Here is a 27,360-nt window from a genome sequence, read left to right on the forward strand (position 1 = left end):
ACATGTCGACTTTGCTTTTTTTTAACATTTTTTTGTTCTTTTTTTTAACGTGGGACCCTGAGTTTTTTTTTTTTTTTTTTTTTGCCTTCTAGTGTCTTAACGACTTCAAAGAGCTGTTCTCTACGGTCCCGAGCTCTTCCCGGCCCACTACGGGCACGCAGACCTGACTACGCAGACCTGACTACGCAGATTAGACTCTGGGGCCAAAAGTGCAGGTGAGCGAGGGGGGGAGATGTACCATGATGGACAGCTGAGTGTGAGGAATGATACCAGGCAACACATCTGCTACAAAACATGACTAAAAACACAAGATACACTGAGTTCACAGCAAACAAAAATGTGCAGCTATTGATTTGTTTTTGTGACTTTTCAACAGGAAGAGAAGATGTGGACCGGTGGGAGAGGGGACACCGCCACAGACGAGGAACCGTGGAAAAAGTTTGGTTGAGCTTCAAATATACATCTCACACTCTTTCAAATGTGCCGGAAACCAACAACAACAAAAACAAACCCACAGTTTTTTAAAAAAATAGCGGAAAGTTCTTTGTACAACTTACACGTTACAACTTAACAGGATCCCAAACCCTGACACACGCACACACACACTCCCGAAAACAAGGGCGTTAAGCGTCAAAGCTACAGCGAGTGCTTTATAAAAACGCGTTCACAGTAGTTCAAATTAAATGGCTCCTTATGAATAAATAAAACATTAGTGACAACAAACAAAAAGCCCCACAACGTTCAGGCGCAAGAAAAGGAAACCTAGCTTACGTCCACTAACACAGCTCCCGGCTCCGTCATAAATAGCTTCTTCAAACACTTGTGGGCGTAAAAACCTCTCCTGAACCCATCACACACACACACACACACACAATCGCGCCTCTACACACACACACAGATACACACATTCGTCGCCTCACCTGCTGCACCGCACATTAGCGGACGTGTCGAGGGGGGAAAGGTGAGCCGACAAACGACTTCAGTGTAAAAAGATAAATAAAATTAAAAAACGGGAGAGTAAAAGGACGGTAAAGACGTCGTTGACTTCTTCTTACACAGTTAAAACACAGACTCCCTTCTTGTATTTCAACTTTAAAAATCCAAGACAGTAGCTATGGTGATATCTAACATGGATGAGTGACCCCACCTTGCCTTTAAGCCTCTTGTCCCCGAGGGTTTTTCGCTGGTGTTGACTCCACTTCCCTGATTCATCAGACTCTGAAGGGGAAACATTTCTACAGTGAGGGAGGCCCAGTGTTTGGTTTTTGGAAAGCGAGAGTGGAAGGACAGCAAAATGTTCAGAGGGAGCATTCAGACGACGGAAGGAACAATTTCTTCCCCCCTCGTGGAAAGGCGGCGGTAAGGTACCCAGAAGAGAACTGGGACCAGGAAAGAGAAGGGACAGCAGCTCCCAGAATTCTTTGTGGCTGGTCTTCGGAGGGAGTGTTTACAGGGAGAGAAAGGGAGGAGGAGGGGAGGAAGGAAGGAAGGAGGGAGGGAGGGAGGGAGGGAGGGAAGGAGGGAGGGAGGGAGGGAGGGAGGGAGGGAGGGAGGGAGGGAGGGAGGGAGGGCGAGCAGCAGTTTTGATTAGAGATTGGTTTTGTCTTTGATGTACTTAGTAACGCTTCTTTTCTTCCTGGGCCGGCAGCTTTAGAACTTCTTGGGGCCCCAGGCGGATGTTTGCTTCGGAGCCACGCCCGTCCCGAAGGTGGGGAAATCCTCGGCGCTGCTCATGTCTGGGGCCTGGAGCAACAGAAAGCAACAACAACACAGGGCGTTACAAAGCGGCCATGCGGCCAGGCTTCTCTAACATTCAACCTAGATGTGCGATCTGGTCAGCAACCCGACCTTGTTCCCCGAGGCGTTCCAGGGGGCGTCCCGCACCACAAATCCCTTAGCCGGACCCCCGCTGCTATCATCAGCTCCTCCCCCTCCTCCTCCGTAACGCGACGGAGGCTTCATGTACGCCGCCAGCGTTTCTGTCTCTGTTACACTGAGCATCTGTGGGAGGACACAGAGACACATGAGCCTCTGTGCTGCTGTACTCTTCCATGTTACTCTCGTGTGGACTCACGTATTCCTCCTCCATGTTGAGCAGGTGGTCGATGGCGTTGTCCACGGTCTCCGGGAGGCCCGTCACCGTCACTTTGTCCGGCTCGTCGGAGCCCGGCTGAGGGAACCGGATGTCCACCTGAATGTGGCGACAAAGAAGAGGAAGGATGAGGAAGCGAAGAGACGTGAAACAATCTGTATCAGTTTGAGTTCAATCAAAGTGTCTGACCTTGAACTCCTCCATCAGCTTCCGGATGGTTTTCCCACGAGCGCCGATGATGCGAGCGTGAGTCCGTGGGTCCAGGTGGACTTCCTGGCTCACCATTTCCTGCAACTCTGCCACCAGCAGCTGGATGGCCTGACGCGCCTCCTCCACGTTGCGCTCGTACCCCAAGATGACGATCAGATCCTGAGGGGTCAGAGGTGTTTGGCATGTGAATACAACAAAACAGACCAGAGAGAGGAGACGTATCCGCTTGTCTGTCAACGCCGTCTGTACCTGCTGTTCGTCTCCTTTGTCGGGGAACTGGATGCTGACGTCGTGGTCTTTTCTGATCTGGGAGATGACCGCCCCCTTGCGACCGATGATCTTGGGATGAAACTTGGGGTCGACGGCCATGGTGACCCTGAAGCTGCGCAGAGCCTGAAAGGAAAGGTGCACCTCTTTCACATTCCAGAGACTATTGTGTTAATGACTGCTAATAGATGATGTTATCCTGTGGAGCGCTGAAAAATCCAATTATTGTTGCGACTGTGAAGAAAAATCCCATTTCCCACATCCGTGAACAATGCAGCCCAGTGATTTGTTAAAGCTGTCAACTCTCTCCACGGCAACGAGAAATTAATCCAACAGTAGAATAAGCTCCAATTATTTAACTGCCACTATTGCAAACAAAAGGAGGAAAGTGTGTGTGTGTGTGTGTGTTTGTGTACCCTGTCCTCCTGTTCCGCCTGTAGGTCTTTGACCCTCTCCAGCAGGCCCTGCTTGGCTCGCTCCACATTAGCTACCTGGCCCGTCACCTTGACGACGTCCAGCTGTCGCTCTGGCTGTGGAACCCAGATGTTCACCTGTACAGCAAAACACACATACAACACTTTTAGTTTGTTCTCGGGCCTTTTCCTTTTGCAGGAGCAGTGCGAAATGTCTGCCAGTGGGTCACCAGATGGCGCCAGAGAGTTTGCCTGCTGACCTCATACTCCTCCATCATTTTCCTGATTCCGCTGCCCTTCTGGCCGATGATGTAGCGATGCAGCTCGTAGGAAACCTCGATGTCCTCCGTGATGGGCACCAGCGCCTGGAGGAGGAGGGCGAGGAGATGAAGAGTGAGGAGAGCAAACTCAGAGAGGAATCACGTTTCTGTCCCAGGGAAAAAGATTACCAGTAGAGCAGCTTTAGCCACTTCACATTTCTCTGCCCGCCCAGAGATGACGATGATGTCACACTTGCGAGGGACAAACTCCGCCTCTGGACTGACGTCGCCGTTCTCCTGGGGTGCAGCTTCCTGACCTGTCATGTCACACCAGGAAAAGGTCTTAGTGGAGCCTTCAAATGTGAGTACATGTGGATTTAAAACATTTAAATGAACGGTAAAGATATCTGCACTGCGTTAGTTCACATTGTAGTAACTGTGTGAGCGTCTGACCTGCAGAGCTGTCTTCTCTCTCAGGGAATTTGATCTGGACCTCGTGCTCTCTGGTGATGTGCTGGATGCGGCAACCTTTGGGCCCCATGATGGCCCGGTGGTACCGCTGTGGGATGGCCACCTCCACGCTCACCTGGGACTCCTGTGGGGGTAGAGAGAGAGAGAGAGAGAGAGATGGTTAGCACTGATACAGCCACAGGAGATTCAGCATGATGATGACCTCCCCCTCCTCCCTGCTGAACGTCTCACCAGGTCCTCTATGATCTCCTGGATGCGTTTCTTTGCCGCGTCTACACAGTCCTTGGCTCCTTTCAGAGTGACCCGCTGGCTGTTGGCGCCCGTGCGAGGGAAGCTGACAGCCACGCCACCGTACTCCTCTGCCAGCTCGCGCAGCACCTGGCCTCTCCGACACACAAAATGGCGGTGGTGTCGTACGTCCACTACCATGCTGTCCTCCACTACGTCATCCTGGGGGAAAGGACACATATGAGGATCAGATCTCTTCTTTTTTTTAAGACTAGATGTCACTCAGTCCGTCAGTCTAAGCATGCGGCGTAGGGGTGGTTACCAGGTTTTTGACGAGGATCTCCAGCTCTTTCTGGGCGAGGCGCACGGCCTCCTCTTTCCCCACGATGGTGATCAGCTCCTGCTCCGTGTCGTCCGGTGAGGGGAAGATGATGCGGGCCCCCGTCCTGTCCCGCACCCTGCGAATGTTGGCTCCGCCGCGGCCAATCAGGAATTTATGGTACTCCGGTTTGGCCTGCAGTTCGGCCGTGAAGTTGTTGACTTGCTGCAACGGGCAGAGGGGAGTGTTGAAGAGAAGAGGAAGGTAAAAAAGTAAATTCTCTCTCACTTCACTCTATGTTTGTTTAACATTTGTTAAGCTGACGTGTTTGTTCAGATCACTAGGCTACTATACTTCAACCTATGACCCCTCTCTTTCTTAGTCATTTGCAGTTCCTTCTCCTCACAATTTTCCAGTTAAGCAGTCTGTCCATTTATTCCTTAATCTATCCCAAATGATCACTTTCTCAAGCACTCCTTTCTCCAAGCCCACCCACCTTCTCCTCAGCCAGCTGCAGCAGCTGTTTCTTGGCCTTCTCCACCTCCCCGGCGGGCCCTCGGATGGTGACCTTGTCTGAGCCGGAGCCCTCCGAGGGGAAGTGGATGTGAACGCCGCCGCAGTCCTCCATGATGGAGCGCACCAGGCAGCCTTTGGAGCCAATCAGAGAGTTGTGCAGCTTGGCCGGGATGGTGACCTCCGCCTCCTTAATGTTGGCCTGGAGAGATGAGGACAACAAAAGAGGAGGTGAAGAAGAAAGCCTGCAAGAGGAGGAACTTGGCTAAACGGCTGGTGTGTCTCCTTCGTTCCCTTACCAGTTCTCTCTGGATGGCCAGTATTCTTTCTCGGGCTGCCTCACAGTTGATCTTCTTTCCGGTGATGACGATCATCTCAGAGTTGCTGTTCTCCGTCGGCAGATCGATCTTAGTGGTGGTCTCTTCACGGATCTGGTGGCACAAAGAACAGCTGTTAGTTTGTGTGTAGAACATGTTGGAACAGCGTCACAATTCATTCAGCCTCATGGTGTACACATGTAAAATCTCATACTTAACACGCTAATGAAGAGTTAACTATTCAGTCATTGTATTTTCACATGTACCTTCTTGATGTTGGCTCCACCTTTTCCGATGATGTTTTTGTGAAATTGTTTGAAGATGGGAACGGAAAGCGAGAAGCTGTTCTCAATCTGGAAAAAGATGAACAAACACCCAAACACCCTGTCACGACGACGCCAAATACAGCGCGAAGACTAGAAACGTGCATCTTCAAAGTGTGAGAGACGAGTCACAGGTCATACCAGGTCGGCAATAATCTTTTGAAGGAACTTGGCGCATTTCTCCACCTCGTTCTTCGGCCCTCTCAGCTGGACTATGTCGCTCTTCTGCGCTGGGTCGGGAAAATTGATAATGACCTAGAAATCATTGAGAGAACACCTCAGACACGAGCCGGCCAGAAACGGATCAGTGTGTGATGGAGACAGCATGGCGAAGACTCACCTCGGGGAACTTGTCTCGCACTTCCTTGATCTTCTCTCCCTTCTGACCGATGATTGTCCGGTGGAACTTTTGCTCTACAATCAGGTCTTTGGTGCGCTCGTTTTCCTGGAGAAGAAGAAAAAGAAGCGATGTACAGCGTGTTGAGGACAGCAATGGGACAGACAAGACGACAAAATAGATGAAGGGTCTCAAACTCACCATCCTCTGGACCATCTCGATGAGCTCCCTTCGTGCCAGCTGGACTCCCTTGGGGTCTCCCTCGATACGCACCAGGCCGCTTCGCTCAGAGTCCTGGGGGATTCGGACGGACACTTTGTACTGCTCCTTGATCCGGTTGACTGGAGTGATAAGGAGAAGAAGGGAGAGAGGAAAGGACATCCAAGAAATTCAGCCAGCTATTGCAATTTCAGGGGAAGAAAAAAAATGACAAGATTTGCAGTTCTTAAATGCTGTGACAGACAGAAACTTAAGATTGTGCACAGAGACGAGCTAACCAGATTGAGAAGCTCTACTGTAAGACTGGTCAGGCAGAAGTTGTTTTTTTTCACTTCTCTGACTAGGCAGAAAAGAAACATAACCACATTGTAACACAGAAAGACTTTGCACATAATAACTGAAGCAAGAGAATCCTCCTCAGAGCCGGAAGATCTGTGAGAACACATTGGCTACAACTAAACACGGCAACTGGTCGATGCTTGTATCCAGAGCACCTGGAGTAAACACACAAACACACATGCTGTATGTGAAGCATGGCGGCGTCCCAGCGGCCTTCCCCCTGCTGACCCCATCTACTCACTGTTGGCTCCGTTCTTTCCGATGAGATGTCTGTGGAAGCGCTGGTCTATGATGACTTCAGTGTAGTCCATCCTCACCAGCTACACACACACACACACACACACACACACACACACACACACACACACACACACACACACACACACACACACACACACACACACACACACACACACACACACACACACACACACACACACACACACACACACACACACACACACACACACAGCCAGAGTGATGGTTATGTGTTAATTTAATACATCTGATGTGATTAACCATTAAGGTGAATCTGTTGGTTAATCACTGTGACAAATCAATACGGTCATTATTGGCCAAGTTATAACTGTTGGTTTAAAATAACATCAATTATGTCATCATCTAGTATGAAGTCACAGCTGGATAATGACGGACGTCATTACGCCACAATGTCATTTACAGTCTGGGTTGATTAAGATGAAATCACCATATAGTTTGATGACATCACTTACTCTGTTGTATCTTAACCTTATTATTGTTTTCCTGTCTGTTGGATGACATCACTTAGATAGTCCGACATCAAATAACAAAATAAATTGCCGCCACAATATTAAAGATGGCACATTATCAGTGCAGTTTTATTTTTGAAATTTTATAAAGTAATGTAATAAACCCAACATAGTGTAATAATGTTTAAGACAACAGGACAAAAGCTTCAGCATTAACGGAAAAAAAACATGTTCAAATAACACAGCACACGAGAGGATGTAGGTGTGTGTGTGTGTGTGTGTAGACTGACCAGGTCCTTGATGATCTCCTGAATCTGAGCCTGAGCCTGCTCCACCTCCTCTGTCGGCCCTTCCAGGCTGATGCGCTCCTCCCCGTCTGTAAACTCTATGTGAACCTGTAGACACACACACACAAATACACACATACACACAGAATATCAAACGTATGTATTCTCTTTGTGGTTGCGTTTCTCCACGCACCATCTGGGCTGCGCTCTCTTACCCGTGGTAGCTGCTGCGTGATCCGCCCGATGTTCTGTCCTTTCTTGCCGATGATGAAGCGATGCAGCCAGGCCGGCGCCGTCACCTCGACGATCATCACACTCTTGGCCTGCAAAAGGACAAAAGGAGTGCAAAAGGACCACAGGTTGAAACACTGAAACACTTTCTGCACAATCACAACAGCGCCACACACTCCTCGCACCTTGGCGTAGACTTGTGTGAGTGCCGGCCCCAGCTTGTCGGGCTCCCCCCTGAGGATGATGGTCTCTGAGCCCGAGTCCAGAGGAGGCATCTCCACAGACACGCCCGTGGTCTCCAGGATCTCCTGCAGAGTGTTCCCCTTTGGACCGATGATGTACTTGTGCTGAGACTTCTTCACCTCCACAGAGATGGTAGTGGTCTTCCTTTTCTGCCAGGGGAAAGACACGATGAGAGGAAATAAGGGGTTGAATCGAGAACAAAGGAGAGAATGAAAGAAGGTGAGAAGGCAACAGAGCGGGAAAACGAGACAGATAAGGAGGAGAAAGAGAAAACTTGTGTTTGTTTTTGCCTTGCGCAGATGCACCCGATGACATTAGCATTCTCAACCTGTTTGTCTTTGGTGAAATCCAATCTCCTCTCCACATTATCTTCTATCGCCAGTGCTCATCTGGTACACACTCCCTCTACAAGTTCATCCAATCACATTTTTACTCATTTACTTTTAAACTTCTGCAGAGGACAGATGGTCACATGAAGTATAAAAACACCTCTGCTGAAAACAAACGGAGATAAAGCTTTCAGATATAAACACACACTCGCATCTCCACGTAAAACTGAGACCACACGGTTAAAGAAGCGGTGGCATTAAATCAAATAACTCTGCAAGATAAGATTTGCTGTTTCGAATGAGGTCATACGGTCTCTAAACCTTTGAACAAGCAAACCTTATCATCGTAGATGGCTCGGATGCGGCTGAGCGCCAGAGCCACGGCTTCCTTCTCGCCGGTGATGACGATCTCGTCCTTGGGCAGGCTGGGAGGGGGGATGCTGATGCGTGCGCCTGTCTCCTGGCTCAGCTCCTGCACCAGCCGGTTGTGGGCACCGGCGATGAAAGGGTGGAAAACCTTCTCCAGGGGCAGGCGCTCCACGGCACGCTTGTCCTAACACCGGAGTGAGGACGGTGGCAGAGAGGAAGGCGGCAGACAGAAGAAAAATGAGATACGCAAACAACGCCAACAAAGATACTACACAGTATGTTTTTCCATTTTCTAATCCCATCACCACCACATGACCTCCGGCTCACCTGTTCAGCGGAGATGAGCAGGATCTCGTGGCGAGCCTTCTCAATCCCCTCCTTGGTGCCGGTGATCCGAATATTGGCGCTGGGGTCGTCGGGGCGCGGAATGGCGATCTTGGTAGCCGTCTTCAGCTCCAGCTCCTGCAGCTTCTCGCCATTCTTGCCGATGACAAAGCGATGGTGCTCCTTGGGGATGGCCACTGTAGCCGAGGCCTGGAGGGGGGGGGGGCAGAGGAATGGCGTGCTTTAGGAGGGGGCAGAATGCGAGTCAGAGCTGCATTGTACTACAAATGAAATTACGTTAAAATCAGGGGATGTCAACAAGCAAGTGCTGATGTGATTTACACAATGCTCCCTTTGTTTGGCTGCAGACACCGGAATGAGGATCACGGATCCATACTTCCTTGTTCATCCTTTACCAGGAATCGAGACGTGTGATATTCCAGTTTTGCAGGTTACTCAATCAAAATGTAACCTTGTAATGAGGACACAGTGTTTCTCTGCACGACTGTATCAATATCTGCAACTCAGCTGAACGGCTGCTCCAACTGAAGTGGGAGTCAGCATGTTTGCTGCTGAAGCCCACAAAGCCCCCCCCCCCCGGGAGCTACTGCACATTTCTCATTTTAGAGTTCCCTGACCTAAACTGACCCGCCTGCACAGCCGAGTCCGACTAGCTGCAGCTCAACTAACTCGAGGTCATTTATCACTTAAGATGAAGCGCTGTCACAGGAATTTTGTGGGGACGGCACAACAGCAAGAAGACTAATCACACAAACAAGAGCTTCAACACAGAGAACCTGCTTCCTTTGTTCATTAAAAATGCAGGAGCTTCAAATCCCTCTAAATACAAATTTCATCACAACACACAACACACACTGCAATAGGCATTTTCAAAGCAACACATAAAACATTATGACAACTTAGTACAAAAGTATCACTCTGTTCTCTCTAAAAAGGCCAACAAACACGTACCAAGTCTCCACCTGATGCATCACTGGCAACTTAACCATCACTGAGCCAAACAGACACATTCAACTCAATTTAAGTTGTCCAGAAATCACAGCATCCCCCAGACCAGCGGCGCCTTTGCATTTACCTGCGTCTGCAAGCGAGCTACGATTTCTTTCCGAGCCTTCATGACCGAGTCCAGCTTGCCGGTGACCATGATGGACAGCCCCTGGTCTTTGGCGAGGGACAGCTCGATGTGGGCTCCCGTCCGCTGCATGATGTCCAAGCAGACTTTGGCCTCCTCGCCCTCCCCGAACTGGCTGTTGTCCTTGTAGCGACGCTCCTCCAGGGGCACGTGGAACACCTAGAGGGGGAGGAAGGGGAGTTTGGACTTCACTCAGCCGTGCAACTGAATGCAAACTTTCTTCTTTTTCCATCATTTGCATAGACACTTTGGTGTGTGTGTGTGTGTGTGTGTGTGTGATGTCGGCAGCTGCCTGACCTGGGTGATGACGCTGGCTTTGATGGGCCTGATCTTGCCGCCCCATACAGGAGCCGGCTCGCCAGCCTTCTCCCCCGGAGTCCCCTTCTCAGGCAGCGGAGGGAAGGCCTCCAGGTAGGTGGGGATGTAGGCCTCGTCCTCCGGGACACAGCCTGGACGGGGACAAACACGTTAAGGGCGGACGGAGCCGTTTGGTTCTATAAAGTAACTTTTTGGCAATTTAAGGGAAATTAAAAGGCGAGCTCTCTGATTTCTGAGGGGTTGTTGTCATACGTGATCGTTGCAGTAATGAACCCAGATACAGAATCAAACAACATTCTGCCATTAGCAAACAATGCAAAGTCCACTGAGGATTTTCTGCATAATAGCCAAGAGGGAAAAGATCTAAAAGTGTGTGCTCGCTCTCCAGGGCCGTTCACAGCCTACGAATAGAAGTCAACATATATTACCTGTAATCTCCTGGTCTTTGAGGCCGCTGCGATGCTCCGCAAAGCTCTCTGGGGTCAACACTGCCACTGAGCTCATGGTTCAAGACTTATTCCGCTAGTCCACTGGGGCAGAGAGGTGGAAGGGATAAGAGTGCAAAAATAAATAGATTGCTGTATTCTGGGAGGGAGGTGAGCGATCGGGGTGAAATTTCATATGCATGTATTGGGACAACAAGATCTGCACCGGCGATTCAACTGCAACACGCAACCGGAGATACAAATAGCAATTTTCTAAGACCGTGTCTGCTAACATTGCTCTGCCTTCCTGAGTTCAACCAGGTGTTTTCTCTAGGATTGCTTTTCACAAGTCCCAGAAGAGAGGGGGGGGGGGGCCGCCTCTGTGGCATTGATGCTGCACTATGCACCCCAGATACACCAATTAACATTTTACACCCCTCAGACAAACACACAGAGCCATAAAGCCTTAGGGACACACTTTTCACAAGTCACGCACTGTCAACTACCAACTGAAACTGAAAACAATTGCTGCCTGACATTCTTTGCGGTGGAGCACTACGACATCATCCCTCATCCCGTAAGTATTGGAAGAACCCCGAAAGAACCGACAGTGGAAGCGGGGTCCTTTGGAGATCTGACAATTCTCTCTCCGCTGACTACCAATGAGAAAATATCCCCCAGAGCAAATTGATAAGATTTAGGGGAGGACATGTCTTATTTTTTTACGGCCAATATCCGCTGGCACCGTCATGAACTGAAACTAATTGGAATTCAAAACTGGACAAGAAACTCATAAAAACGGTCTGCAGTTCAGAGCTGACGGAGTACATCCAGGTTGTCAACATTGTGTGTGTGTGTGTGTGTGTGTGTTTGTGTTCGACTTGCAATAATACAGTGTATTCAACAACAACAAACTCCCTCTACTTTTTCCTTGAAATATCTCAGTTTAGAGCCGAGGTAATGCTTCAACTGTCCCAAGATTATGGAAATCACAGATCTAGACAGACGAGAGGCAAATCTATCAGGGACTGAAACCAAAACAGATCTATGAATCTATTCCTCAACTTGGGTTTAAAGGAATTTATGAGCTGTCATTTGTCACTATTGCGGTACATTTTTATCATTGTCAATCCAAAAACAAGTACAGGTTGAATAAATTCCGCCCTCGTCTTGCATGAATAAATGAGTCATTTTATCCAACACCTGTAAAATGTTTCAGACATGCTGCAAGGGTGTTTTCACAACTATCATGTGAAATCAGCAAGCAAAGACACAAATACACCCCAATATAGGAGAGGAAACTTTAGATTTGTGTCCGAGGTGCAGCTCAATCAAACACAATACCTGCTAAAACCTGCTCAGTGTGAGGATATAAAGGTACAGAGTGTGAGCGAGTGAGTCCTGGCTTACCTGCAAAAGGTCGATTACCAGAGAGTCCGTCCAGTTGGCTGCTACCGTAGACGCTTCAGTGTGAGTGTGTGTTTCAGCTCCTGGGTGGGAACAGAACAGAGAAAAGTGTGTCTCCTCTCACACAGGCTGGAAGGGAACACTGGGAAACTGCCGAGGTTCACAGTACGGAAGCTGGGTTAATACTGTTCACACCCACACTGCACTGTACTGTACCTTAGACTGGATCTGACTCGCCCCTGCCTAGCCTCTCTCTCTCTCTCTCTTCTCTACCTGTTTCTGCTAAGTCTTTGATTTAAAAAAAAAACAACTACTGAGCCAATGTAAACACAAAAACAGGGTATACGGGTATACACGTATACACACACACACACACACACTTTACCTGAAAAGCATGAATGCACCTTTAACAACCATTAGGTCACTGGCACTGCTACCTTGACTGCAGCAATTATTTATGTGATTAGTTACACATGTGTTTGATAATTTAGCACGACTACCGTGAGATTACAAGTCAGTGTGTGACAATATGTTAGTACATTACGAGAGAATAACAAGTAACGACACTGGGGGCTCGCTGGTATTTACTTCAACGTATTTAACAAGAAGCAGTCCTATGTTCTTTTGTTATAAACTGACTTCGTGATGTCTGTTTGGCCTGAGAGCGACTGTAGGAAGGAATGGAGTCGTTTTAACAGCTTTGCGTAATAAAAATGATAATAATATGCACATAACAGCGGAGTTAGTGAATGCAACACAGACACACACACGCACGCACGTCTTCACCCACTGCGTCCATGCACCTTGCTAGTCCGGTGAGCTACTGCATGCCTGGTCCCGGCAGATACACAAATATTATGTGTTTTTCCCCCCCAGAGAACACAAGGTAACTGTTTCGAAAAGCTATTTAGCTCGGTCGGGTAAGCAGGCATACACAGCCGCTGCTCCGACTTCACCCGGTGATGATTACGCGTAAGGACTTTGTGATAATCGGCTAAAAAAACAAGCCAGACGGACAGAGCGCCAGCTAGCTACTAGGGGCTAACCCGGCTAACCCTGGCCGGGTGTCCTCACAGCGAACTGGCTCACTCGCTTAATATGGATACCCTGCATTCGTCTGTTAGGATATAAACGACATTAATGCGCGCATAAGGGAAATACAAGAGCAGTCGTACCTTACAGTCAGAAAACAGCAGTGTGTGTTTGACAGGTGACGGTGTAAACACAGATGTGATTGGTCCACGAGCATTTCCTCTGCCGGCGGACGTATACATAACATGCACTGCGACTCACCGAGTATAAAGGAATTGCCGCAGTATCTTTGCGCGACAGGAGCATCCAGGTTAAATAGACCTGAGTGGCGTTTCACCTTTCCGCTTTTCAGTCTTCACGCTTTATATCCAGACCCAACTCTTAAAACATGGAAATGAAGTTTATGACCTGATAGGCTTAGAATGTGACCGAATGTCTTACGGTATCAGGCATTCACCAAAACGACCGGCTCTACTTCCCATTCATAATGGCCTGTTTGGTGCTGTGGAATAAGCACATGGCTCTTACCTTTATTTCATTTGCGTGCTGCCTAAATTGATTTGCGATAAAAGCTTAATAGAGTTGTTGGCGGGCCACAATTTGTTTTGGAATACACCAGCTGCAGTGAAAACAAAGATCATTTTGTCTGACTGCCTTCTAATAACACATTAAAAACACATCCCTGAAGAGAACATCGGTTTTTGAATAGTAAACATTACCAATGTTATTCCAATTCAAGGACCGAGCTGGAAGCGTGAAACAGAGGTGGGGGTGGGGCATGTGGAGGCCAAGCTCCTCATTCTATGCACCTGTTATAAATCTATAGTATATAAATACGAGTTAATCCTATATTAATCCATAAAGTAATGTATCTTTCAATGGTAATTTTTCTAAATCTAGTTTACTGACAGCCTGTGAATAAAATAATGAGGAAAGTTGTTGAAACAACAATAAATTGAAACTACAAGGCTTTCGCTGTACCAAACACACACTTTACTCTTTACTTTGGGTGGTTTTGCAGTTTTATGAGGTTCTAAGCAACAACTTAGAACAACAACAAGAGTATGATCATCCGGTTCATGCGCGCCGTTCCTTACAGATTTGTCTGATAGATGGACAGTGGCCATAATTTTGAGTTATGGGATGTTCATTCCAATAGTGTCCACTAGGTGGTGCTCGTACACACCCTACTGGTAACAAAGGGGAGACAACAACGGTAGGGGGGGGGGGGGAGTGAGAGCAACACACACATACATACACACACACACTCTCTCTCACCAGACTGTCACAGAAACAATACGAAAGTGGACAGATTGGTGCTTTTACGCTGTGGATAATTTTGCTTTTAGTCTTTGGTTCATTTTTTTCTCCGCGGAACGAGTGAAGTTCTAAGAATAAGTACACCACGATCGACCGATTTTAACCGAAAACGACATTTCCTGAAGCTAAACTAATGTGGTAGTGCAAGTACCGGAGCCGAATGACCGAAGCCAGAGATTGTATCTGGTCGACATAAATCCCGGTGAGTGTATTTTGCTCTATTTTGTAAATTCTTAACGATTCGTGTACAATCGGTGGTTCAGCGGGTCTGATGTGGTGCCTGGTCTGCAAGCACCTGTTCCCTCATGTAAAATACAAATGAATAATAACCTAATAATCACCTTATTACTCTTAAAAGTATCTGTACTCATTTGGTATAACTGTGGTGGTTTCTAGGGCGGAATATTTTGATTTTATTCATTCGCTCATCAGTGATTTATGAGATAAGTGCACCTATATGTTACGAAACAAGAGGCAGAAAAAGAATGGATCTATTTTTATTGTTCATTTGCTTTGTGAAAAGTCTATATCTCTACTTCTTATTTTGGAAATGTTATAATGTATCTATAATTCACCTAAGGCTTGACACGTATTAGCAGCTGTTTGATCAAAGTTGTCCTGTGATATTTCTCTAAAATTGTAAAATCATTAGTATGGTTTCAGGACATTTTCCCCTCATGAAACCAAATATATTTATATTCTACTATATGGAGCATTTCAGTGATCTGATCATTTAAACAGACCAACCTATATTCCTATCCCCTCTGTGTCTCCCACCCCTTAGGTGTGTGTGTGTGTGTGTGTGTGGATGTGTGTATTCCTTCCCGACACACCTTTTCCGTCGGCTCTTCCTGGCCAACGTGGAGCTTGCTCATCACATGTGTTATGGCTGATCCTTCTATGATGCTTTCTCTTAAAGCCCCCCTCCCCATTTTATACACATATTGAACCATTGGCCTACAGAGCAGATGGCATGAGTGCACACCCACTCAATCACACAGAGAGAAAGAGAGAGGGGGGGGGGGGGGGGCAGAGAGAGAGAGCAGTGTGTTAATGGAAGTCCTCTTTAAGCACTTAGGATTGTTCACAAGCTGTTCCAATTCAAAGGATTTCACTATACCTGATGTGTATTGGTTAGATTTACCAGGTCTGCACTGGACAAAAACATTTAATGTCATGAATGAGTGACCCACTGACCTCGCCTGTGTGTGTGTGCGTGTGTGTGTGTGTGTAGACTGGAGGATGTTGCTATTGAAGTAACCAGGTCAATAGAGGAAGGGGGACACAAAAGGGGTGACGTGTGCTGGTGGGTGCTGACTGAAAGGAAGCGGGGGTAAAAGTAACCTTAATGTACTCTCAGGCACATTTGGCCTATCATGCCCAATAAGATGAAAGTCAGAAACTCTCCTCACACCCTGAAACCATCTTGCTTGTTTGTACACCAGTTCTCTGCCCTTGATAAATCCCTATTGTATCCTGTATGATAGGGTGGGATGGTCCTCTCTTTAGATAAGAGAGGAGAATTGCCTCATGCATTATTTATCCTCAAGGCTCTACTCAGTCAATCCTGCCTCCTTGTCTTTTCTCTCTGATGGCATCAGAACAGTGTCAATACCACGTCAGGTGACAGGAATGTTTGACTTTATTTGGTCCATGTGTTTAATCAGACCTCAGTGAAAGCATAATTTAATTATCCTTACTCAGATTGTGCATAAAGCTCATTTGAACTATTTTCTTGTCGCAAAAGACATTCTGATCTGTTTAAACAGGACTCGGCCTAAACAACATACACACATGTCAACACGAATGCGTATTCACATGTTCACAATGAAGATATGTTATCCTCACCCTTTAGATGATTGCTTTGTGAGAAAACACACCCTTTCTCTCTGTGGTTTAATATGTCACCCTCTGGACAATGATAATGACTGCAGGGCCAAAGCTGAAACCTGGAAAGACTTTCAGCTCCCACCCCAAAGGAAAACAAAGGGAATGTTAGACGAGGAAATGATGATGTGCAGGCCGAACAGCGTGTGAGTGTAGAGGGAAGCGATTTGCAAAATCAAACCCTGAAAAGTTTTCCTTCTCTGCGTTGCTTTGGCTGTGTCATCGTCTGACTTCAGACAGATATTGCTCTGCTCTCCATACACTCTGTGTGTACGTAAGTGGCTTCCAAACTGGTCTGACAAGCCAGTGCAGTTTCCACAAGCGTCCCCAGTCACAAACACAACTAATGGTTATGTTTTTGTTGGTTTTGACAGCAAGCAGTGTGGAATACACCCTTAGAGTGAAATATGGGTGGTGTTCCTGTTCAATCTGTACAATAATGCTTGACTTTCTCTGTCTTCTAATTATAAAATGTATATTTAAAGTTTCCCAGTGTGCCAGTCACATTAAGGACGCTGTTTAACACATAGTTTCTGATTGGCGCCTGTCATTCCTCAGATATTTTCAAGCCAAGGCACAAATTCAAGGCAAAAACATACCACTACTAAACAATGAAAACCATCCATAGCCAGGCTCCTTCCTCTATGTGTGCAGACCTAAGTACATGCAGCCACATGCAAAATCAGAAGCCTGCTCTCCTGGATCTCAGCTCTCTCTTTGCTGCGTGACTCAGAAGATGACTAACCCCGTGCTGCTTTGGTTTTGCGTCAGCTGTTGCACACACATGATGAAAGCATGCGGTGATAAGAATCTGCAGCATGGCCATTTGGTCACTATGTGCTGAAGTTGAGTTGGGTTTTAAATTCATCATGCTCCTTTTTATAGATAGATGAAGAGCGACTGAGAGGTTTGGCTGCTTCCTTTGAGTGACCAGAGAGCTTTGAATATGCGTACATACTGTTTATCTGAGTGCATGTAATAATAGGCTCCAATTTAGACTGAAGGAAAAGGAAAAGACTGAAAACTGATTCAAGCTTCACATCTTGACACTAGAAATTGTGGAACAGCAACTTTGTACTGAAACAGTGCTTAACTATTGATTTTATCAATCTAATGTGCCACGATGAAGGGATATTCTGTTATAAGTTGTTGCTGTTTCTGTTTAAGTTATTCTCACCATTCTACATTAATATCTCCTGTATGAAGCCTGGTTTAATCAGCATCTTTATTGTCTTACTGGTAAATGAATAATCGGATGATGTCATGCTTTCAAGCCTCACGGTTTAAAGTGGACACAAGTGTTATAGGTGTTTGTTAATGTGCTGCAGTAAAGTCCAGCGGAGAAATGTGCACATGGATTTCCCGGTTTCTTAACGTTCCTTTCTGTTACGAGCTCGTGTTTCATTTATGGGAATGTGACGTCATCGGGAAAGGGAGAACTCCTTCAGGTGTAAAGTTCATATTCAGAAAGAAACTTTTTATTGATCCCCGAGGGGAAATTCTGAGGGGACTTAAAGCACAAAGTTTAAAGTCTGATCTGAGGCTTATAATTAATTTGTCAGTCATGCCAGTTCTATTGTATGATGTTGATGTGTAAAATAGACCTTTGGCCATTTGATTAACTGTCAGATTCTCACACCCTTTCTTTCTCTCTTTATAGGTGAAGATGACATGCTCACATTCACCTCCTACTCAAAGCCTGGACTGATCTGAACTCAGAGTGAAGCACTACAACTGAAGATCCACCGTCATGTCTCTTCAGGAAGAATCCCCACAGTCCACATCCCCTTTAACCCTCAAACCTGAGGCCAAACCCAGGCCTGAAATCCCCCCAAAGCCTCCAACGCAGAGCAACTCCCCTCCCCTGAAACACAAGGGCAGTGGTGCAAGCATATCTGGCGGGAAAGTTAAGAGGATTGTGGACAGATTTAGCAAACAAGGGGTCGCAACCGGGGAGCAAATCTCTAATCGGACCACCAAATCAGCGCAAAGGAAACATTTTAAGAAAGCGCCTTCGATAAAACCCAAACCGGCCCGTGCCAGTTTGCAGATCCAGATCGGGGGAGAGAAGGCCCCTCCCCTGCCCGCAAAGAGACACCGGACCCTGAAGAAGCAGAAGGAGATCGAGGGAGGAGAGGAGGGGGAGAGCGTTAATGTGGAAGGAGGACGCTCAGGTAAAGTGTATATATACTGTTTAATTATCAAATTCCATCTACAGGACATTGAATGTTATAGCCAAAGGTGTTCACCAGGTTTGAGGAGCAAAAGTGAGCAAGCGTAAACATGCCACTGACACCACTTTACATGATTTCTCTTGTCAATTCCTTGAGTCGATACAAGGTACAAATACGATATGTGTGTATGCACGTTTGGACATTTCGCGGATGAGCACGAATTGATTTGAAGGTTCAATCTGCAGAGGAGTCTGTTCATTTTTTCTATTGTAATGTTGCAAACAAACAGGTGTGGTGGTGCTGGCAGTTATGCACCTACAGCCAAAGAACAGGTTATGTGTGTCAGCTGTCTGTGTGTGTGTGTGTGTGTGTGTGTGTGTGTGTGTGTGTGTGTGTGTGTGTGTGTGTGTGTGTGTGTGCATTTGTGTGTACACATTCTTTAGAGTCCAGGATGAGACGCTGGTTATAAATATATAATGAGAAAAATAATGCGCAGGTTTTGATAGCCATTATTCCTGTTTGCTTGACTTGTAGTTGCTTTTGTTTTCGTTTAGTAGCTTCAACTCCAGCGTTGTCAACCATGTTACTGTGCATGCTTTCGTTATAGAGATCGTTTGTGTAATCAGTCAACTAAAATGAAGCAAAATAAAGGAATTGTTTGAGGTTGGTTCCGTCCTCAGTAGTTCCCTTATTTTGGTTCCCAGTTGACCGTGGCAGAGGAACTGCCAGTCAGGATGATGTGGCTCCCTGTCAGAGTGAGACAGAAGGCCTGTAGTAGTGGGACCTGGATGCTATGGTGCATCCTATGGGCACATTTAACACACCTACTTTTCCCCCTAAGAAGCCACATTCTGTGTTTAAACATTCATTACACATAGAAGGCATTAGGAATCTTTGAAATCAATACTGAAATGGAATCAATATCTGCACAGGTGGGAAAACACTGCTCTTATTTTCTCACATATCCTCCCTAATTGACCTTTTTAACCTTCATCCCGGTTGTCCTAATTCTCCCTCTCACCTCCTCGACTTCCTTTCGTCAATATGTGATGTTTCTCCTGCAGCATTCCAAACTTTCCATTAATATTTGAAGACTCCACTCACACACTGCAGATGTGTCGGATTTGCAAAGTGACAAACTGCTGAATTGACAGTTCAGCGAGTGCTATGCTGTTAGAAAGGCAGAAGGGCGGAAAAAGGCCCTTAATGAAAGTGAGCTGTGCTATCAGGGGATACACATGTAGGAAACACCCAGACAGGAAACAGCTCATTCACATTGATCAGTGCAAATGGAACGTTTGAGGTGTCAGAGAGTCCAGCAGGGGACATGGAAGTGCGCTGCCTGGTCTATGCATCTGTTTTGATCACAGTATAGGAATTTTGAATGATCTGTGTTTCTCCTTTTCTGCTGTAGCCCCTGATGGAAAGGAGGTGGAGCTCCAGTTGACCGTTGGCGTGGAGGCGGAGGCAGAGCGCAGCCCTGACGCGCCTCTCAGTCCCAGCTGCGACCCAAACTGCAGCTGCGTGTGTCACCTCCAGTGGCCCGGCATGAAGCTCGTTTGGGTGCCGGTGGGTTTAGAGAAGGGTGGGGAGGAAGAGAAGGAGGAGGAAGAGGAGGAGGAACTGTACTGTAATGAACTGGAAGTGGAGGAAAAGGTGGAGGACGAGGAGGAAGAGTGGGAGAGCGAGGCAGAGGATTACTTCGATGGGAGCAGGACTTCTGTGGGGGAGGAGAGCGAGGTGTGTGTGGTGAAACAAGAAAAGGTGAAGTTTAACCACGCTTTGAACGTGTTGATCAATGAGGGTCACAGGAGGCGGTCGGACCCTGGGCCAAACGTCGTTCTCGCCTCCGTCTCGCTGTCTCCTCCCATCCCACCCAAACAGACTCAGTCTCCCCCAGTCCTCCGCAAACCCGCTCAAGATGAAGAAGAAAACATTTACGAGGCCACCCTCCCAGTGGTTGACCCCACTCCCAAAGAGCTGGATATCCCACAAATCAAGGTGCGGAAACCACAACGTCGGTCTAAACTGTGTTATAGCACCTCAGAACCCACATCAGAGACTTGCACAGACGCAGATTCAATCTCGAGTTTAGAGGAAATCCCGCCTGCCATCCCGCCTCGAGTTCCTGTGAACCAGGACGGCCGCAGCCTCACACCGGTGCACCGGGCCGGCATTCCTCTCCCACAGCCCACACTGGAGGAGTGGCGCTCCTTGCGGCCATGCTCCCCCAACAGCCTCACCTCAAAGGGACTGAGCCCTCAGCGAGCGGTCACGCCGCCCCCGAACAGCACCACCCTGCCTCAGAGACCCCCACCTCCACCACCCAAGACCGACCCCAGGAGGCTCAGCAGTGCCTCTGTGGGATCCTTGCCACTGAAAACAGGTTGGTTATGGCAAAACTACATTATTGTGTTTTTTATTAAAACATATTCATAATGTAATAATGATTGAAATAATCTTACAGAAGAAGAGGAGAATGGGGGAACAGAAGGAGAGAAAGTGAATACAGAAGAAGAAGAGTGAGTTATCACATTGTGCACTTCCTGTGACCTTTCCCAGTTACTTCCCTTTCTACAGCAGTGCAGATCTTCTTTTGTGTGACCTACACATTAATCCTGTCACTCACACACATCACGCATCTTGTTTTACGCCAGCCGAACCATTTCTCTTCCTTCCCTTTTCAGGCGCCCAATCGCTCCACCCAGGAGAGGGTCTTCCTTCACCTATGAGTCCCGCCTGCAGGATGGTAAAAGCACACCTGAGACACACACACACATAACATAAATACACATAATGGAGGTGATGTGATTTATGCACTTTGCCTTTTTAATCTGACATCAAAATGTGAGATTTGACCTCTGTGTTGCCTTTTCCCTCTCAGAGCCTCTGTACCAGACGTACCGCGCCACCGTCATCACCAAGGAGATCCGACGCCAGACAGTCTGCCGCAACATCAGCAAGACCAGCGCCGACTACGCCATGGACTGGAACGCCAGGCGCGGTGGAACTGGAACTGGAACTGGGACTGGGACTGGGACCGGAACGGGCAATGGGGCACCCAGGAGCAGTCCCGTGCCTACTCCAGCCCAGAGCACCCTGTGGCAGGACCTCCCGAGTGTACGGGACAGCGGCGTCCTCGACCAGCTCACCCCAGAGGAGTGCAAATACCAGGAGGTGAGCAGAGGGACGGAGGAGAGGATAAATCAATAAGGCAAAGAGACAAGAAATAGGATATATATATAAGTATCATCACCCCCTTAAAGTAACAACATTACATTTTCACACACTGCTGTAATGTAATAATGATTCAGCTCTTGAAAGCTTTTAGAGTTACTGTAACCACCCAACACCAAACAGGAAAAATACTGTGGAATGCAGTAAATCACACAAACAGAGGAGTTATGGGTAGCGGTGTAAGCAGCAGCAACCAATGCGACTGAAGAGACGATTATTCAAGACTTAACTGGACTATTAAGAGAATGGAAGACTACTTGATTCATGAATCCCTGAGACCAAACTAACAGTGGATCAAACAGCTAATAAACAGATTTAATCCAAAGTTCTTTCCTTCTCCCTGCAGAGTATGTTTGAGGTTCTGACGTCAGAGGCGTCTTACCTTCGATCGCTGCGTGTTCTGACGGACCACTTCCTGGACAGCCGGGAGCTGGAGGAGACGATGATCATCAGGGACAAGAAAACACTCTTCTCCAACGTGCTGAGGGTTCGCGAGGTCAGCGAAAGGTGAGGACTATCAAAGGGACGAAGGCTGTAGGGCCGTAAAGGAAGAAGGATATTAGACGGATGATTTATGACTTTGATGGAGCGTTACAGTGTTTATGTGATTCAGGGTTGATGAAAGCATAAAGAGGTTTTACGATGCTGATCGAAGCCTTTGCTGTCTGACCTCGCAGGTTCTTGAAGGACCTTGAGGAGCGCATATTCGAGACCATGGTCTTCCCTGACATCTGTGACATCATACACTATTACGCCCAGCACAACTTCCCCGCCTACATCGACTACGTTCGCAACCAGATCTACCAGGAGAAGACTTACTCCACGCTCATGTGAGACCAGATATAGGTTTTCCAAATTTCCAGCATTACTATTTAAGGATTAAATAGGAATTAAGTGTTAATGTGTTTGTGTGTGTACAGGAAAAGCAATGTGCATTTTGGGACGGTCATCACGCGTCTCCAAGAATCCCCTCAGTGCCAGCGGCTGCCCTTCATGTCCTTCTTGTTGTTGCCCTTCCAGCGAATCACCCGCATCAAAATGCTCATTGAGGTGAGTGGCATCATGGGAAAATTAGTACATTCCATCTAGGTGCCCGTCCGGTCAGGGATCACAGGCATGTTATAGGAAAATGCCTGCAATGTTTACATTTTTGTCTAAAGTGAGCTTGACTAACTCATCCATTCTCTTTATCCCCTAAACACTATTGTAAGGCACTACTTTGTGGAATGTTATCATCATCCACGCTAAAACCCGTCACTGCCTCTTGATCTGTAAACAAACACACACACACAAAGAAACACGCCCTCCTTGACCCTTATGACATTGTTTGTGTTTTGATGGAAAAAATGTATCCCGGTGCTGTTTCTTTCTGTGTGACAGGAATAGAAAGTTGTCGCTTGTCGTTTCAGAACATCCTGAAGCGGACAAAGGAGGGGACGAAAGAAGAGCAGGCGGCATCCAAAGCCTTGGCCTCAGTGTCTAAGGTACGCGGCTCTCAACCTGTCACCCTTCATTCTGCCGAGGAATGCACGTCATTAGAATCTAAAGCGCTCGGCGGGCCTATAGGATTCCCTATTGACAAAGCTCCACAGTGAGTCTGTGAGTCATAGGAGACAGCGGGGACAATGGCATTGTGAGAATGTGCCGCAAACGGTATTTGAACAAAGGGGTATGAGAGGGTAGGGGGGATTTGCTCAGATTTTTGTGAAAGTAATGAACCCGATGGCCCGATGTGAGGATTTTATATCATTTGTACAATTTTGTTCACACACAGATCATTGACGAATGTAACACAGAAGTGGGAAAGATGAAGCAGATGGAGGAGTTGATCCATGTCTCTAAAACACTGGAGTTTGAGAAGCTCAAGGTGAAACTCTATGGGCTGTATTCTGTTCTATTCCCTTCACTCTTTATTATTATTATGATTATTAATAAATCTTTCTTCCTGTCCTCCTCAGGCCATCCCAATCATTTCCCAAACTCGATCCCTGGAGAAGAAGGGAGAGCTCCAGGAAATGTGCAAAGGTGCAACTCTCTTCAACATGAGGACCAAGTTGAGCCCCGTCCACCTCTTCCTCTTCAACGATCTCCTCATCCTTGCTTCCAAAAAGGGGTCAGGCACAATTAAAGAAACATTAACACACAAAGATGCAATGCCGCACTACAGTTACTGCATGTGTTTTCTAAGCAATAGTTGGATTAACGTGACAGCAGAGTGAAACAAGTCATAACTTCATCTCAATGGTCACATAGATAACGAAAGTAGTTTCCAGCTGATGCTTAAAGGTGGCACAGACCACAACCACAATCACGATGTGTGTCTTACAACTGGGATGAGTCCAAACTTCCTCAAATGTCGTAACGTAGTAGTGTAGAGTGGAAAAAGTAACCCAGTGCTGCAACATGCACATGACGTAACACCATTCCCATCACACATTACACATAATAAAAAATGCAGTTACAGATTACTTGCTGGGCTGTTAATTAACTATGTTGTCCTGCTCTGTACTGTGGCGGGCTTTCAGCCAGTGTATTAGTAGTTTCAAAGGTATTTATCACTGTATGCCGATGTAATTAATGTACCTTACATGAAAGCAAAAACCTTTTTTCTCTGAACAGCGCTGAGCGTTTTGTGGTGCTGGATCACGCTCATCGCTCGCTAGTCCAGGTGGAACCAGTGGAGATGGGCGGGAACAGTGCCGGCTCCAACGAACATTGGTTCAACCTGACGCTGCTGGAAAACCACCAAGGACGCATAATGGAGAGGCTGCTCAAAGCCCCTTCCAAGTGAGTACATCTGCACAACATGAAGGATACAATTGCTCAATTAATAGAATAATTCAGGTCATTCATTCATCATTCTGGCACCAAGGAGTCATTTGTTGGTCCTTTTCATTCTCAGGTCAGACATGCAAAGGTGGATTGCAGCTTTCCCCAACCCCAGCAACCCTGATGGAGATGATAATGAGGTCATTTATGAGGACTGGGGTGAGAATCCACGCGTTCACACCAAAGCAAAGAATCTATTCTCCGTCTTCCAGACCAAATCAATACTATAATGGATCTGTGTGTGTATGTGTGTGTGTGTTTTGATATGTACAATCTGGTTTCTCACAGTTGTATCTGTGTCTCAGATTGCCCTCAGGTGCAGTGTGTGGAGCAGTACATTGCCCAGCAGACAGACGAGCTCACTCTAGAGCCCACTGAGATCGTCAATGTCATCTGCAAAACCAACGAGGGTAAGACGACGCAGGGAAGACGAGGCTGACGGTTGAATATTGTGGATTTATAGGAGAGTAATTAGCTACCAGACAGACAGGCTGGCACCCTAAACCTCCTTAACGTATCATTAAATCTGAAGTTAGATACACACAGGAAGTATTTTCTGGTCCGTCTATTTTTATTTTTGGTATGTGTATCTAGACGCAGTGACTTTGTAATATTAACCCTGCTTGTTTGTACACCCTGATCTCCCTAAATGCCCGATTCCTCCACCCTCCACCTTAGCAGTTTATTGATTTGTTTCAATTCTCTTGCATGAACGATACAGAAACCTCCCTGTTTGTTCTCCTTCCTCCACCTTCTCTCCTCCTTCCCCCCTCTCTGCTTTCGTTCCCAGGCTGGTATGAGGGTATCCGACTCTCTGACGGCCAGAAGGGTTGGTTCCCAGTGGGGAATGTGATCGAGATCACCAACGAGCACGTGAGGAGACGCAACCTTCGGGAGCGCTACCGGGTCATCCAAGCCGCGAGCATCGTTACCACCAAGCTCCGTTAGTTAGAAGCAAGTGGCCGAGGATGTTTCCGTTTGATGATGTTTACATGGACAGAAGCCGAGGAGGGGAATGCCTTACACTCTGCCCAAAAAGACTTAAGAAGCTATGTACAAAGATTATTCAGGGAGATCATGGGTTAACGTCAACTTCAAGGAAAACCAGGAAATGAAAGCAGAAGAGTGAGGATGGTGTGACTGTACATAAGAGACCTGGACATCAACTAAACAATCACCTTAGTTCTGCTGCTGGAATACATGTGCACGCCCTTCACAACGACCAAGAGGTGGATCATTTACTATTCATGGTGAAAAGGAACTGAGTGCATGCGCATAATTGCATCGAGTAAGCAAGGAGCCAGCATGGCTTTAGCGCTCTCCTCAGGCGCTACTGTGGAGCTGCCATTTTGAAATGCCACTCATTCTAACCAGATTGCAGAAACGTCAGACTTGCAGAAAAGAAAGGAAGGTGTCGTGTGTCGCCGTCTGCATTCAAAACAGACCTGTTGTATAACTCCTGCGCCCAGAAGTCTCGTCAATCCTGCAATAGAGGCAACAAACTCGTCAACATGGTGCAAAAACACACTACATATGACACATTTAAGTAGGGAGAACAGGCAAGATGTGACTGAAAGATGCAACAGTGTTACACATTTAATCTCATCATAAAACTGGCCTGTAGATGAATCTTATCAGGAAGTGCCTTTGAATGAGCTCTTTAGACTTGTGATTTGTCAGACACATGCATACCAAACATGAGTGATTGTTCTGTTCCGTTCAGGTGTAGCACTGTGACCTCTAGCCAGCTTACACTCAACTAAAAAAGCCGTCAATAATACTACATATCTGAGCTTCCTGCTATGACGCATCAGAGCGGTTTTGTTGCAGAGTTCAGGCACTCTGGTTTGTTGTATCACCAGTCTTTGTGGAATAACAGCTCCCCCTGCAGGTTGATGTCAATAAAGCCCTGAAATTCTGTGGATACACTGTAAATAACGTGTGGTTTCAAGTTGCCTTTTTAGATTTAGTCTTAGTTTCCAAATAACAAGACGCACAAATATGGATCTTTTTTTTAATTGAATACTGATAGAAAACTACAAGGCACACGTGCAATATTCAAAGCACAAAAAAAATACTGTCATTTTTGTTTACATATGGAAAATAAATTGTCGTTCTAGAAAACTATGTTTGAGGCATTTTTTGGTTCAAGGCATTCGAGTTTAAACATTAGAGGAACACTTTCACAGCAACCAGTGCAAAAATCAAACAGGCAAATATGTGCAAATGCATCAGCAAGTTCCCAAAATAGAAAATAAATAAATAAGAGTCATTGCAGAATATGGAAAGTTCCCATGTCCTGGAGGCTCAAGAGCACGTGGACAGCATTCCTCTCAGACTCGGAGAGCGTCCTCTCCCTCACTCCAGACAAATCAACAACATTCTGTCCATGTCTCATCTCTGCAGCGACACGCTCCTCACACAATGACATATGATCATCACCATTGTGTTGCGTCTCCTGGACACTACCAGGTCCAGTCGGGCTCCAGAGCTTGTTTTCATCCATCAGGTTTAAGCAAGTCAAAAGAGTGTGAGCTGCCTCGTGCTCCACGTCTGACCAAGGTTTTCCCTGCTGCCAACTCCCCATACTGGCTGCCCACAGACACTGCGCGTCATTGAAGGAAGGCCTGTCCAATTCCACAGCTGAAGTGTCCATTTGGGGCACAGTGGAAACCTCCTCACCGTGTCTTTGCACAATGTTCTTGTGGCGCAGTGCCAGCAGATTAGTAATTGCCTCATCCTCCTCCTGGGTGAGCTGC

At 46.9% G+C, this 27,360-nt stretch overlaps 2 protein-coding genes across 4 annotated transcripts; one reads left to right on the top strand and one right to left on the bottom strand.

Moving 5' to 3' along the window:
* Positions 1–54: 54 nt before the first annotated feature.
* hdlbpb (high density lipoprotein binding protein b) lies at positions 55–13,383 on the bottom strand. 3 transcript variants are annotated; one of them, XM_076159814.1, is made up of 28 exons: positions 13,298–13,383; positions 12,126–12,205; positions 10,719–10,820; positions 10,270–10,421; positions 9,916–10,131; positions 8,823–9,029; positions 8,464–8,679; positions 7,740–7,946; positions 7,539–7,646; positions 7,327–7,431; positions 6,550–6,628; positions 5,952–6,091; positions 5,754–5,858; positions 5,555–5,668; positions 5,357–5,443; positions 5,073–5,204; positions 4,757–4,975; positions 4,264–4,485; positions 3,945–4,163; positions 3,696–3,837; positions 3,432–3,559; positions 3,243–3,347; positions 2,986–3,120; positions 2,552–2,695; positions 2,282–2,461; positions 2,075–2,191; positions 1,849–2,001; positions 55–1,743 (listed from the first exon to the last, which is right to left on the bottom strand). In XM_076159814.1, exons 3-28 carry the CDS (start codon positions 10,792–10,794, stop codon positions 1,651–1,653), a joined length of 3,801 nt encoding a protein of 1,266 aa, XP_076015929.1. In that variant the 5' UTR covers positions 10,795–10,820; positions 12,126–12,205; positions 13,298–13,383; the 3' UTR covers positions 55–1,650. The 3 variants fall into 3 exon arrangements, with proteins under 3 accessions (XP_076015929.1, XP_076015936.1, XP_076015920.1); XM_076159821.1 differs by lacking the exon at positions 13,298–13,383 and having other exon boundaries at positions 55–1,218; positions 1,616–1,743; positions 12,126–12,312; XM_076159805.1 differs by lacking the exon at positions 13,298–13,383 and having other exon boundaries at positions 12,126–12,311.
* Positions 13,384–14,401: 1,018 nt separating this feature from the next.
* Positions 14,402–26,712, top strand: arhgef15b (Rho guanine nucleotide exchange factor 15b). The gene is made up of 16 exons (XM_076161547.1): positions 14,402–14,676; positions 18,022–18,535; positions 19,950–20,921; positions 21,003–21,057; positions 21,223–21,284; positions 21,420–21,712; positions 22,119–22,279; positions 22,450–22,602; positions 22,693–22,822; positions 23,182–23,256; positions 23,547–23,639; positions 23,731–23,885; positions 24,392–24,559; positions 24,675–24,760; positions 24,907–25,011; positions 25,392–26,712. Exons 2-16 carry the CDS (start codon positions 18,112–18,114, stop codon positions 25,547–25,549), a joined length of 3,090 nt encoding a protein of 1,029 aa, XP_076017662.1. The 5' UTR covers positions 14,402–14,676; positions 18,022–18,111; the 3' UTR covers positions 25,550–26,712.
* Positions 26,713–27,360: the final 648 nt, after the last annotated feature.

This window comes from Genypterus blacodes, unplaced genomic scaffold (assembly GCF_046128005.1).
Source record: "Genypterus blacodes isolate CSIRO-AG114 ecotype Tasmania unplaced genomic scaffold, CSIRO-AGI_Gbla_v1 ptg000011l_1, whole genome shotgun sequence".
NCBI lineage: Eukaryota > Metazoa > Chordata > Actinopteri > Ophidiiformes > Ophidiidae > Genypterus > Genypterus blacodes.

Excerpts from the sequence above, each read along its gene's own strand:
- hdlbpb (XM_076159814.1), bottom strand. The coding sequence starts at position 10,794 with ATGAGCTCAGTGGCAGTGTTGACCCCAGAGAGCTTTGCGGAGCATCGC. Across the intron at positions 7,647-7,739 it reads TCACACAAGTCTACGCCAAG|GCCAAGAGTGTGATGATCGT; the intron begins GTGCGAGGAGTG and ends GTCCTTTTGCAG. Across the intron at positions 3,560-3,695 it reads GAGAGAAGACAGCTCTGCAG|GTCAGGAAGCTGCACCCCAG; the intron begins GTCAGACGCTCA and ends GTGACATGACAG.
- arhgef15b (XM_076161547.1), top strand. The coding sequence starts at position 18,112 with ATGTCTCTTCAGGAAGAATCCCCACAGTCCACATCCCCTTTAACCCTC. Across the intron at positions 21,058-21,222 it reads GTGAATACAGAAGAAGAAGA|GCGCCCAATCGCTCCACCCA; the intron begins GTGAGTTATCAC and ends TTCCCTTTTCAG. Across the intron at positions 21,285-21,419 it reads TGAGTCCCGCCTGCAGGATG|AGCCTCTGTACCAGACGTAC; the intron begins GTAAAAGCACAC and ends TTTCCCTCTCAG.